Genomic DNA, 13,615 nt, shown 5'->3' with positions numbered 1-13,615 from the left:
TTCAGCTCCCCCCTCTGTGGGTTGCACCCACATCCTGCCTCATGGGTGGAGAAGGAAGTTAGAGTCAGTGTGCCAGCCACCCCTGTCCCCTGCTAGGGAAAGGCTGTGTGCATGTAGGAGCTCCCAGATATAGAGAATCAAGCCAGGATCTTGTTTCGGCTGAGACATTGATCATCATCCCCAGCCTGAGCCCTTCAGCCTCAGCTGGAAGATGCAAGCAGGCAACTCCAGTTCCATTAAGAACCATACCCTGAGAAGATCGCTGTGAGTAAAGTCCAGAGACCCCAGGAGAAGCCATTCCTCCTCAGCTAGTCAGTCCCCAGACAGCAGAAGATAGAGAGTGCAGAAGCCAAATTCCTGCCATAGTATAGAGCTACAAAGCAGACGTTCTTTCCTGCAAGCTCCAGGTACATGAGAGAGCAGAAGATAAGTTCCTGCCAACCATTGCCAATACCTGCTGGGACCTAAGACTAAAGCTGTATCTTGCTTGGATCAAAAAAGCTACAACCAGTAAAGACAAGTTTGAACTTTACCAAGGGTCTGGATCTCGTTTACTGCTGCAAATCCCTCTATTACTCCTACTAGCACCACACAAATTTTATTGCAAGTGAGCCATTCGTACCCAGGTAGGAGACACCGTTGACACCATTATTACTACCATGCAGAGACATTACACCACTCTGGCATTCCTAACCTGGTGCGTGAGTTACAACACTTTAAAGGGCCCTGTGACCGTACCCTGCGCACGCTGCAATTGGCGTCACGAACAAACAATAGACTATTAAACCCATATCCTGACCCACTGCATAATTTGGCGTCAGTGTAACCGTACCACGGTCCTGCTCATTGGACATGTACTGCTACACTGATCGGGCGGGACCCCCACTGATCCTCACAAGGAGGGGGCAATAGCATTAGCTCAGGGTTATGGTTCCTTCACAGCGATGCCCCGACCATCCACTACTATAACACAGCCCCATTCCCTGTGTCCAGACCCGCGGGGACCAGAGGTCACACCCCAGCAATCACAGGGTTATGGCGTATGCGAGCGATATCTGATAACGCCCTATGATGTGTCTGTAATAGGAAGTATTAGAACAGTATTTGTACGTTATGGAGAAGGACACAGAGCCGGTTCCCCTCTGCTATTCCAGTCCGCAGTGACAGGTCTCAGTCATGGAGGTCTATTCTTCTATGTGAGGAGCACAGGGGTCTCCTTAGTGTTATACACAGTACAGGGGGCTCTGCTGATTGTACAGACTGCCGGAGTATAGGACAGATCAGATCCGGTACACGGAGTCCATTTATATTTTCTTCTTCTTCCCTCTCAGTTCAGCCGCAGGTGAAGGTCTCCGGTCAGAAGAAAGGTGACACCATGATGCTTCACTGCCAGGTGTACGGATTTCACCCCCGAGCTGTGCACGTGAAGTGGATGAAGAACGGGGACGACGTTCCCGACTATGAGACCACACGGACCCTCCCCAATCCTGACGGCACCTATCAGATCAGGGTCAGTGCGGAAGTGATCCCCAAAGAGGGCGAGAGTTACTCCTGTTATGTGGATCACAGCAGCCTGGACGAGCCGCTGAACGTTGTGTGGGGTGAGTTGTATCCGTACTGGGCGGATGATGGGAGTAAGACTATGGAGTATATCTAGAACAATCCGTTAAAGAGAATGTGTCACCAGACGATGACCTATTGTTCACATCACCATTTATTTTTCAGTTTTTCTGATCCATCAGAAGAACAGAAAAAAAAGATCCTGTAGTTAAAGCCTCCGTTATTCACATTTGACATCCGTTTTTAGTCATTTCTGTCTGACATCCGTCATTTTAGACGGGAAAAAAGTCCTGCATATAGCGGCCAGACGGATACTGTACGCACTAAGCATAGATATCACCTATCAAAATAGAAAGGGTAACTAGAAAACGACACTACCCCGAATATATAGAATACATATCAAGCATTCCTCCAAAAATGTATATACAGGGAAACACTAATGTATAAAACCATCACTTCACTAACTCACAAGTAATACAAAAGAAAAATGTAAAAATTAGCCATTACAGGCATAACAACACACAGGGGACAAATCAGGCGACCCCCTGACTTAGCTAGATACGAGCAGCGCGTCGGGGCGCGGTGACACACCGGTCGGTATTTACTGTTTTATATCTCCCCCTCTGTGTGTAGTTACATGTTAGGATACGACCACACGCCGCAGTTGTAATCCGGTCGTGTCGTAACAATTAGGCCACAGATGCCTGATATTAAGCTAATGAACTGTATAGGCGGTCTGAATTCTTATTGGCTGTGCGGTATTGAAGGTGCGGATCACCCCACGCTGTGTGGTCGTACCCCTACACTGCGCCATTTTATGCTTCTCCTGGGCCTTTGTGGTAAAATATCACGTTACATTGGCACTTTGGACATAGGCTGTTATATACGGCGATGTATACTTTACTATAGGGGTGTATATATAATGTAAGACCGGCCTCAGACCACGGGTTTCTCCCCTGTGTGTTCTTATTTACCTGTCATTGCTAATTTTTTAATTTTTCCTTTGTATTTCCTATGAATTAGTAAAGTGATGGTTTTATACATTTGTGTTTTTCCTTGCGTTTTTGGAGAAGTGTTTGCCAAACATGGAGCAAAAACACGATGTAGACAAGTAGTCAGAAGTAGTGACGGGTTCAGTGCACGTAGCTCCATGTATTCACATAGTGGTCACCAGGCATGAAGTCAGATGAACCTGAGGAGAACCTAAGTCTAGAGCAGATGTTTCTCAGCCTGGACCGTGCACATGTGTAGAGTCTGTGATACATGAAGCTCTCAGTATAATACTCACCTCTCTGTTTTCTAACCAGAACCAAGTAATCCGAGTGTCTGGGTCACCGCTGTGGTCGTGGCTGTGGTGGTCCTCATTCTTCTTGCTGCTGCCATTGGTGGATTTGTCCTATACAGAAGTAAGTATCAGGAATACAGCGCGGCTTCTCTCAGGACGTATGTGTATAGATATTACATGTAGAGGTTATATGTTCGGCTGTTACACTTTGTCCTCTGATTTCCTCCATATTGTATGGTTCTCTCCAGACTGATGTCACACATTCCCTCCACAGCGGAGCCATGTTACATATAATCCGCACTGCTGTGTCCTCCAGTCATGACTCCACATGGAGCTGCTGACAGCATTGTGCCCCCTACAGGGAATCGCCTATAAATCTGTGCCCGTCATATCACCAGGATCACACAGCGCCCATAGAAATGTGCCAGGCACAGCGCCCTTAATACACCAGCCATGGTCTCCTGTGTGTCCTGCTCTGCTCTCTACCACCAGGACGTCCATTAGATCAGTGGTCACTTCTCGTGTCGCTCTACAGAGATCAGCGCTGGAGATTCCCACCAGTCAGAAGTGATCTGTGATTGATCTCCTCTATCAGGACAGATGTCTGACGTCCTGGGACAATGCCGGGGACTGAGGACTACGTCACTGAATCCTGGACATTACTGTTATGGGGCTGAGGAGTCAGGAACCGCACAGAAGAAGCCTGTGGGCCGCATGTGGCCGCCCTGGGTGTGGTATATGGAGTCAGTGCAGGAGGGTATAGCAGCCCTGGTATGGAATACATTATATACTGTCTGCACGTTCTTATGGCCTCTCATCAGACGTAGACATCGGCATATACCTCTGATAGAAGACTGCGATATCTGCTCCTGTATAGATCTCCAATATCATACGTCACCCATAGGACTCCGAAGTATAAACAGTGTACAGCCCTATAGACTTTACGGTGTGTCTCTGTACGGAATAGCCACACCAGGAAAACCATAAATCCTGGTATTTGTGGCAGATACGAGGTGAATGAGGCCTCAGGAAATGTTCCCCATATGCAGCAGGAGCTTTGTAAGTCGTGAACAGTGAGGGCTCCCCAGTATACACCAGTATACAGCAAGGCCACGCGGGTTAATGAGGAAACGTTGTTCTTTTATTCCTAACAAATCAAACCTAGGAAACAACAGTATGGCAATAAATGTATTTACAGTTCTGGGAGTACTCACCCTGGTGCTGCGCCACTCGCCGGAATATGTAGTCAAAGGTGTTTCCCAATTTAAAGGGGTTGTCCGGGTTTAGAGCTGAACCCGGACATACCTCCATTTTCACCCCAGCAGCTCCCCTGACTTGAGCATCCGAGCAGTTCATGCTCCGATGCTCTCCTTTGCCTTGCGCTAAATTGCACAGGGCAAAGGCATTTTCAAGAGTTCCGGTTACGTACCAGGCTCTCCATGGGGCTGCCAGGAAGCCCAGTGACGTCGCCGGCACTGATGGGCCTTAAGAGCCAGTGACGTCACCGAACACCATGCCGGGCAGGAGTATGTTATTGTAAACAAAAGAGCCCGTACCCTGCGCATTGGAGCATGAGATCCTCTGATGCCAACATCAGGGGTGCTGCCGGGGTGAAAATAAGGGTATGTCCGGACAACCCCTTTAACTATAGGCCTCACCATTTAATTGTGCACGACAAAAATGGTAGTATGAAAGTAAGTAACTCCTTTATTAATACATATAATGACATAGACCCTTTAACTATAGGCAAGAACGTGTGTACGACTGCCAGAACTATATTATCTCCCTTTAGCGTTATAGATCCGCTGTAGTGTCTGCAGAACCATCCGCCGGTGGCACAGCACAGGGTTCACAATCTTATCACCCAGCAGAGTATCGGACTCAGACCTGCCGGAACCTCTATAGACCAAAACGCCACACAGCAATACAGAGATACACTGAGTACCTTATACTCCAGACGCAAAGTCACTTTTCATGTCCGACCGGACGAACCTAACACGGTGGCGTGCACAGCAGAGCCTACAAGTCGATACTGTGCCGCTGAGTCACCGGTGTAGGCCTACACAGAAACAAGTTGATCCTCTACCTTTAGCGTGCACGCTGTTCACTACTCCCTGGATCTGCTATGGCTCACAGTGCTGGCGATACCCTTCCTTCCTGAAGTCACCACAGGGAAGCTACTGCTACTGGTATTAGTTACTGTACGAATCCAGAACTCCAGCACAGCTCCTCAGAAAAACAGTCCTTTTCACAGAATAATCTCTCTGACTCCTGCAGCACAGACAGAGTCTCTTTGAACACAGTTCCAGCCAGCTCACAAAGGACACAGCGGCATATGGTGGCTGGAGTTAGTACTGCTGGCAATAACAGTTTATAAGTTCCTAACGCTGAACTGATGCAGCCTGTGTGTTTTTTATAGGAGCACCCTGCAAATAATTCCAATTCACATGAAGGTCCACTTAAGGGTATATCCTCACCCTCTCAAAGCTTTACCGGCCCATACACCGAGCGCAGTACAGAAACTAAGTGTGAACAGAGGTGTATAAAAGGTTTCCAGTCATTATTCATCTTTCTCTGTATTTCCTCACTAATCGGGGAAATACCAAAAACATGATAACATTTCTGATATTATAGCCCAAAATAACCAGCAAAATAAGAAAATCTAATAATGTGAAACCTGCGCTTTAATCAGCCGACATGGCGATGATTTTACTGGAACGTTCCATAAAAATTGTCTGAAAAGCTGCTGCCACACACATAACCCGGTGACCTTCCGTCTGTACGTCCTCCCCCCTCAGCCGTCCTCCATTATGTTCCTTTATATAGACCCAATGATGATGGATCTTCAGGCTCCTGTTACTAATTCCATCTCCTCTTCTTAATTTAGGGAAGAAAGCCGGCTACAAGACGACCAGCAGTGAGTATTCTGTATATGTGTCTCTGATGAGATGTCACTAGATGTAACGATGACTGGTGTCCTGTAAATATGGAGGACAGTATGTGGCGGTATATGAGAGGAGGCTGTGATGTATGTAGTGTGAGCCCTCTACTCTGTGTATAGGCGATCGCTGTGATTTAGTTTATAGGATTTAAGTGAAATTTTTCATTGTTTAAAAATGTTCTGTCACCACACAACACAGACAACTCTTCTAATATAGGAGCCATCTTGACAGAATTTTTGGGTAAAGCTGTGACCAGTCACATATTTACCTCTAGCATCAGGGAAATATATAGATAGCTTGAGTCTACCACAAGGGCGGGGTGCTATTACAGAGCGGATCTCCATTATGGCTTATAGAGGATGGGATCAAAGTGGGGGTGAGTTTGGGGTGGACCCAACACTACACTGGGTCCCCTGGACACTGTCAATGTGCCACCACGTGTTGCTGCTCTCCGGAGAGGATTGTAAGGCGTGGTGCACCTCAATGGGAAATATATCCAGAGAGTCAGGGTCTGCAGTAAACTAGTGTTTATCCGGGATCTGTGAGAGTATCCCCATCTGAATGTCTTCTTCTGGTCACTCTTGCAGTTTGGCAGAGTCTCTCCTACTAAGCACCCATCCCTTTCTGCAAACCACTAGGGGCGCTAACTGCCCTGTTTATATACAGTTGCTAACTGAGCTAGAACCTGGGAGGAGTGGGGTGGAGAAGCACAGCCTAGAGATACAATGTTGCAGTTTCTGTCACATAATTGTATAGAGTTTCAATGCAAGTCTATGGGAATGAATAAACAGAAGGTCAGTGTTTGTTTTTTTACCTGCCAAAATTTTGCATATAGTCTCTCACTATTAGCTGGCAGTGTATTAACCCTTTCCATAGTGCAGTGCAGATATAATGCAATAACAGTGCAAATGAACAGGAAATATTGCAGTAAACATATAAATGCAGCTCAACAATATGAGGCAGCATAAGTGCACACAACAGCATAAATCACAGGCAAGTTAACCCTTCAAAATGCAAAAAAGTTGTGAGTTGATGGCTTTGTATAATAGCAGTAGGAGCATAATGTCCAATGTACCCCTGCTCCAGGGCACTACATTCTCCCCTCCCTTAACTGTGGCATCTCCGACACACTCAGAATAGTTATGAGCAGACATCAGGGTGGTTGTCAGAATGGTCATCGCCGGTCACCACTGGGGCAGAGCAGAATAGCAGGTGCTGTGATTAGGCCGCAGATCTCAGACATGTAGGGCTGGGCGCTCCCCTTGTTTTTCACTGGCACGCTGACCCGGACCGCACCGAACACTGGGCTGGTAAACGATAACGGTACCTCCACATTGCGCTGCTGGCACCGGACCGTATCCTGTTCGTGATGCCATAGCACCTAATAATATATGTGGACAGGGGTTGTGTTTATGAGACCCTTTTCATGGGAAGTCTGAACCAAGCCAAACCAGAAACATTTTGAGAGAGTATTGATATCGCTGTGTACAAGAACGAGGAAAACTGAAAAAACTAAAAATCAGAAAATAGAAAAACAGTAAAGCAGCAAATTTACAAAGATTCTCCACTTTATATTCACATTTCACGAGCGACAATTTGTTAAAATGTGAAATTTAGCTTTAAATAATTTCCTGTTTTTACAGCTTCAGACACTTCGTCATCTGACGCGTCCGCTAATGCCGCTAAAGCCTAACGGTGAGTGATTATGTCTGATGTAAGTGACTCCGCCATGTAATGAAATCTGGGAACAAAGATTAGGAGAAACCTACTGGGATGAGAGAGATAAGGGGTGAGACACCATGTTAGTGGCACAGATCTGCCATTCCAGCATCTCGGCTGCCACCTCTCCGTCACTCTGGTTGGCTTAACCCCTTGTGTCACCTGTCCAAGTACATGGCAGGGGATAATGTCTCCATATATATGCGTTGCTGTGCAGGACATCCCAGAAGCTATGGCCCGCATTTTTTTTTATTTTTTTTTAATAGCGTTTATTTGACATTTTTGCATGTAATACAACACTCCCAAAGGGAGAACAAAGAAGAACAATTCCTCATGACACACGCACTCGCATTAGCAAGTTCACCGTCAACATATATCTTGACCATAAAAGACAGAAAAGCGACTTTAATACAAGGTATCCCTGTCATCACTAAGTTGCTTCTAGAACTCACTCAAACCTCATACACACTCTCAAACACACATTGGGTGATACAGTCGCCAACGCCGATGACTTCAAGTCGTACCCTCAGCTTGGACCCAAAGGCCCCAGATTTTATCAAATCGATCAGGCATTCCCCTTGCCTCGTATGTTAAGGGAATATGTGACTTTATTAATGCTAAGCTGGGGCTCCCAGGGATTTGTGGCCCGCATTTACTAATATGAGTGCACCCAGAGTTTGGCATAAATTGCTCCAAAAAGTGGCATAATTTGGCGTATCTACGTTTAGAGAAAGTTAATGTGCCTGGTGTGAAAGGGGGTGTGGTTTAACGGAAAAGTCGGTCTTTGCAGGAAGGGGGCGTGGCCAAGGTCCCGTGTTTTGCGGCACAATTCTGGCAGAAAATTATGTCTCAACATAAGCCAACCAATAGTAAAGAGATAAATGTCTCTCCGTGCTCGGACAGAAACACAGCTGATCTTCTGCCTGTGTGACCAGCTGTGCTTCTGACCACAGCTCCGCATGGCTCACGATTAAAGTTCCTGCAATCTAGCAGGAGCAGGTCGGGTCCTCTATTGTCAGTGTAAGTGGGGACCCCGAGGAGAAGACAGAAGCTGTTTATTACCTCTTCTGCCGTCTCCTTTCCTTAGTGCACAGCGCTAATCGGTGAGTAGAGGAAGCGTGTATACCGTTTCCTCTATCGGACCCAGCGATAACGTGTTCACCAGGGGTCTCTGGTATAAAAGAGCTGCAGGGCCCTAGTAGACACTGATCAGCTCTGCCTGTGTTCAATGGCCCCACAGGGCGCTATTTTCCTCTGTAACTGGGGTTCTTTTTGGTGCAAAAAGAAAAAAAGTTAGTGTCCCCCAGAGGTCTTTTAAATAATCTATTGGGGGACATATTAAAGATAAAATATAAATATAATAAAATACAAATAAAATTAAAAAAAATAATGCCCTTACAAAGCAAAACCGCATAATTGCCCCATTTACATGAATCTATACAGATTTTTATATCAAAATGACCGTCACAAAATAGTGAACTCATTTTAATAATTTATTTTTGTGTCAGTTTGCTTATTTAAAGAATAAGCAGCTATAGTTTGAAAAAAAAAAAAAGACTTTCTTACTTTGCAATTTAAAAAAGTTAAAAAAGAAAAAAATTGCTAAAAGACATATAAAAACGCCCATAAAATGAAAAAAAGTTGCAAACATTTTTTGGGCAGTGCAACATATAACAAAGTTACAACTGTTAAACCACCACATGTGCTAGATCACAAAAACGTGTCTGCTCACTAAAGAAGTTGTTCAAATTTGGGGGAGGTTTGATATTGGCCCCTCCTGGACATGTAAGCCGTGTACCGGGGTTGGCTCCCCAGGATACAGCAAAGTCACAGACAAGAAAAGCGACACTGACACCAGCTTTGTATGCAAAAACAGAAACTTTACTTTAACAATAGTAATAACACAACAATACAAGTATACACAGACTAAGTTATCCCCCAGGCCCACAGTCGCCGTCCCTGTCCGAGGGACAGGCCTAGCCCGATGGCGCACACAGCAGAGCCTGCAAGTCGTGCTGTGCCGCTACAGAGGACACACCTAGCCGGTGGCAGACGCAGCAGAGCCTGCAAGTCAATTACTGCGCTGCAGTCCAGTACAGTAAGGCCTAGCAAAAGATATAACCCTAACTATCTAACTAATACAAGGCCTAGGCTAGTCTGTTACTTCAGGCGCCACACAGTATAATACAATCAGTATCCAGGTGTACTGACCTGCGTCCGTTCTGGGCCCGAGGATGCCGCTTACCCGGGATGGCCACCAACCTCTCAGCAACCGTGCGGCCTTGCTTGATAATAAGGCTTCTGTCCACACACTGTAAATGGTCTTCCTGGGATAATCTCTCTTTCAAAGAGCTGGATCCAGTAAGGGGACAACAGCTACTCTCCTTCCTCTGCGTGTCCATTCACTCCCGGACATCCGCAAGCCAGGATGGAATTGGATTCAGTCTCTCACAGAACAATCCTTCCCTCATGTCAGATCAGCTCAGACTTCCTGGTTCACTCAGAAGCCATCACCTGCTTTACATATGCAAATCCCAGAGTGTGCTGGTTGTAGCTGCAAACAGTGGCCTCTAGTGCCCGGAATGCCAAATGACAGTTTCAATACAATTTAGGCACAAACATTATACAGGCAGAGTTGTTCCACATTCTCACAGACAGACCTGCAAATGGAAGCATACTTAGTTACATCCCAGCTACTTCTTTCTCTGCCTCCTCTGTCCCTGGATGTAAACTTCCTGTTTGATGCTGCTGCAGCCAATTGCTGGCCACAGCGGTGACCTCCTCCCCTTGTATCATGTGACCATTGGCTGAAGCGGCATCAAACAGGAAGTTTACATCCAGGAAGCCGATTGGAGCAGAGGAGGCAGGAGGACGAAGGAGTCTGGAGTCAGTGCCAGGAAGCAGCTAAGTATGCTTTCCTTTACAGGCCTGCTCGGGAGGGGGGTTTACGAACCCCCTCAAAGTTGTAGAACCCCTTTAAGGCCTTTTCAGACCTGGCCATTAACCAATGAGCGCTTTCCGAGCTACTAAGGGGAAGTGGTTACTACATGGCGCCTGCCGCACAGATGTAAGCTGTAAATGAGGGGTAGGAGACAGTAATGACTGATGAGCGCCGTCCTCTGCTGTGGAGAAAATCGCTCATTTATGAATAGAAGGCAGGAAGGAAATGTCACCACTTCAGCCGCTATTACTCTGCACAATATTTGGGCCAATTATTGGGAATAAGTGTTCATAGGAGCGCACATTCCTGATAACTGGCTGTATAATCATCATACGCTTGTTTATCAGCAGATTTTCATCATTTATCAGTGTGAATGATGCCCGATTATCAGCAGCACATCGCCGATGTGATCCGGAATGTGCTGCCGATAATCAGTAGAACTGAACGAGGGAGGAACAACTGCAGTAGGCTGGGTTCACATCTGCGGTTTTGTCTCCGGCAGTCTGTTCCTCCGCCGGATACCACCATAATAGGATCCGGATGCTTACCGGCGTATGCGCAGGCTTTCAACCAGACAGAAAATGCTGCATATACACCGGATACAGTGAATTCCGGCAGTCTGCTCCCCCAACAGAACACACTGCCGGAATTAAGGACGTAGATGTGAACCCAGCCGTAGTGATCATTCCTCCCCATTCACTTTCCATCTTCCTGTGTAATAGACTGATATGAACCAGCGCAGATCCACATGTTTTTTTTGCAGTTTCTTGAAATAGCAGAATGTGACAATGCGGCCCCCAGACCAGAAAAGGTTGTGCCCCCCCCGATCTATAGGATCAGTAAATCTGCCCCTACGGTATATAGGAGCTGAGATGTTTGAGGTGCTGACTGTTTCCAGTGAAAGCCATCTTAGGGCTATAACTAGTGATAAGCGAAGCGAGTTTCAGATGTCACATCCGAAGACGAATCATTCAAAACTTCGGATTAATACTGTACAGAGGTCCTTCTGTTAAAATGTATGGGCGAATAACTAACTCCGGCTCATCGGAGCCCATACATTTTAATACTGTACGAGGACGGATCTCCATATAGTATTAATCCGAAGTTTTGAACAAAGTGAATTCGGATGTGACACCTGAAGCTTGCTTCGCTCATCACTAGCTATAACATAATCTGGACCAGTGCAGAATAAGTAAAGTAATAAATCTATAATTATGTAAATGTCTCTATTACTATAAAACCCGCGCTCACAGGAGATCTCACACTTTACTTAATATGTGGTTTTCACTTTATGTTGTTATAAAACTCCTATAGCAACAAATATATAAATACATTATAGTGTCCTCAGCCATAGAAGGTTAGTCATCGTTTTTAGGATATTATTGGATCAGTGTAATGACTTCTAATGAGAACATTTGTATTTTGTCTCTACAGATCCAGACGATTGGCCATGAGCTTCCATTCTTCTAGAAGACAAGGAATCTCACCTTTCCATCTGTCATCACTTCCCTTCATTGTGTGTAATGTAGAAGAAACCTGCCACATACAATCATCTGATTTCTATTCAGCCTAATCCTGGAATAAAATGGCTGCTGAGACAATTTCACCCACAGACGAGCAGAAAGATTAGGCACCTAGGGGGAGATTTATCAAGACCAGCGCTTTCTGTGTCAGCCTTGATATCTCCTGTGCTGCCGGGGGATGCACCTAACTTATGACAAGGCACAGGTCTCGTCATAAATTAAGTGCTTCCTCCGACAGTCTGTGCGCCTAAACAGAAATCTGCGGGAGCCTTGAGCTACTGTAGATTTTTGACTTCATTTGTTCCAGAAAACTGGTGTAAATGAAAATAACTTTGTCTCAGGTGTTGGCCACAACACTTTCCCATCCTCGTTACACCCTCTTTTGGAAAAGTGGCAATGGCAGCGTAAAAGAGGCACTTGAAATATTAAGCGGATCCAATAATTTAGTGAAATGCTTTGGCATTAGCGGTAAATTTTGTTATATGGCAGGTTTTCTTCAATACATAATCGGATTGTTTGCATACCTTTTGACTTTCCTTTAAATTTTCTGGATAATTACAATAAGGTTTGGGGTTAAGGCTTTACATTTTACAATCTTACAGTTATTCGCAATAAAAAGTGCATTATATAAGGACAAAATCAGTTTATAGAACGTTATGCCGCTTTAATTCATGCTTTTCACATTTATAGTCGCTTCATACTTTCAGTCAGGTTTTGGATTTCATTTTACTGTAGTTTAAGTTTTATTCTAAGTTTGTTAGATATATACATACACATAGGATATAGAGGAAGAAAATAAGAAAAAAAAATCTCAAGCTCCATCAGACCACCATATCAGACCCCATTTCTACTGAGGTCAGTCCCCTATTATGCCCCCATTCCTCCTCAGACCTCTGTATCAGACCCCCATTCCTCCTCAGACCTCTGTATCAGACCCCCATTCCTCCTCCTCAGACCCCCACTCCTCCTCAGATGAGACTCCCAAGCTCCTCCAGCAGTCCGGACACGTGCAGTGTGGCGCCCAGAAGACCAGCCAGAGCAGAACTGCACTCACCGCTCCCCGTGCCTCCTGCACACTGATGTCCACTTTCAGAGTCATTAGTATTTGCTCCATAAGATGCACTATAATTTCTCCCCCCGCTCTTTGGTGCGAAAAATACGGTAATTAGAGGTGCAGTTATCCGTTCTTACATATTACACAGGTAAATGTCTGGTGTAAATAGACAAATGAAGACCTGTTCCTCTTCCTCCACTCATGACTCTGTGGAGACCCCATACAAGAGCGCCCCCCACTGTCCGCTCCGCACTGATTAGTCACCTCACATTCACAGTACAGTGACACATCGCTGTTTGCTTCATATGATCCCAGCGTGAAGAGGATGAGTGGGGGTCGGGTACTTAGTGATGCCGGTAGACTGGGTCCATCCACTGTGTAAGAATGATTTTGTAAAAGATTTCAGTGAATCAGAAAGTGAATTTGATGCCAGTGAGCGATTAGGTTGCGATCATAGTGCAGAGGATATTGACAGCAAGTACGTGGGAATGTTACTTAATTTTTGTACTGAGATATGTCCACTGATTAGTTGTACTCAGTCATACACCAGGATTGTGTGTCTCCTATGGAGGAACAAGCTCAGGTTGTGCA

The 13,615-nt window shown here is 45.6% G+C and overlaps 1 protein-coding gene across 2 annotated transcripts in view; it reads left to right on the top strand.

Annotated features, from left to right (window-relative positions):
• The window catches only part of LOC122946248 (H-2 class I histocompatibility antigen, Q9 alpha chain-like), a 108,544-nt gene extending 95,432 nt beyond the window's left edge, over positions 1 to 13,112 (top strand). For both annotated transcript variants that reach the window (XM_044305729.1, XM_044305728.1), the window contains exons 4-8: positions 1,332 to 1,601; positions 2,868 to 2,966; positions 5,733 to 5,762; positions 7,431 to 7,482; positions 11,882 to 13,112. In XM_044305729.1, the coding sequence (XP_044161664.1) occupies positions 1,332 to 1,601; positions 2,868 to 2,966; positions 5,733 to 5,762; positions 7,431 to 7,480 (449 nt within the window). In that variant the 3' untranslated portion in view covers positions 7,481 to 7,482; positions 11,882 to 13,112. The remainder of the gene's footprint in view (positions 1 to 1,331; positions 1,602 to 2,867; positions 2,967 to 5,732; positions 5,763 to 7,430; positions 7,483 to 11,881) is intronic.
• Positions 13,113 to 13,615: the final 503 nt, after the last annotated feature.

The sequence above is a fragment of the Bufo gargarizans genome, chromosome 9 (genome assembly GCF_014858855.1).
Source record: "Bufo gargarizans isolate SCDJY-AF-19 chromosome 9, ASM1485885v1, whole genome shotgun sequence".
NCBI lineage: Eukaryota > Metazoa > Chordata > Amphibia > Anura > Bufonidae > Bufo > Bufo gargarizans.
This window is presented reverse-complemented; position numbering and strand designations above follow the sequence as displayed.